Source organism: Apaloderma vittatum, unplaced genomic scaffold (assembly GCF_000703405.1).
Source record: "Apaloderma vittatum isolate BGI_N311 unplaced genomic scaffold, ASM70340v1 scaffold28907, whole genome shotgun sequence".
In the NCBI taxonomy this organism is placed as follows: Eukaryota; Metazoa; Chordata; class Aves; order Trogoniformes; family Trogonidae; genus Apaloderma; species Apaloderma vittatum.
In genome coordinates this window covers 1-380 of record NW_009728305.1, presented here as the reverse complement: position 1 = coordinate 380, position 380 = coordinate 1, and the positions used below count along the sequence as shown (strand labels likewise).

General features: G+C 58.4%; 1 protein-coding gene across 1 annotated transcript in view; it reads right to left on the bottom strand.

Annotated features, from left to right (window-relative positions):
* The window catches only part of LOC104277415 (bcl-2-like protein 1), a gene marked incomplete at both ends in the record, with an annotated part of 1,078 nt that extends 701 nt beyond the window's left edge, over positions 1 to 377 (bottom strand). Inside the window, one exon of the mRNA XM_009874040.1 lies at positions 42 to 377. Within this exon, the coding sequence (XP_009872342.1) occupies positions 42 to 377 (336 nt within the window). The remainder of the gene's footprint in view (positions 1 to 41) is intronic.
* Positions 378 to 380: the final 3 nt, after the last annotated feature.

Here is a 380-nt window from a genome sequence, read left to right as displayed (position 1 = left end):
GGGCAGCCAGCCCCACCAGGGAGAGGAGGAGGAGTTCTTACCCATCCGCCATTCTCCTGGATCCAGGGATCTAGGTGGTCGGTCAAGTACGTGGTCATCCAAGACACAATGCGTCCCACCAATACCCGCATCTCCTTGTCAACGCTCTCCACACACAAGGCTCCTCCGAAAGAGAAGAAAGCCACGATGCGACCCCAGTTCACTCCATCGCGGAAGAGTTCGTTCACAACCTGCTCAAAGCTCTGATACGCCGTGCCGGGGGTGATGTGGAGCTGGGAAGTGAGGTCGCTGAAAGCCCGCCGGTACCTCAACTCAAACTCATCGCCCGCCTCTCTCAGCGCCTGCCTCACGTCAGCCGCTTGAACGATTTCCTGGACTTC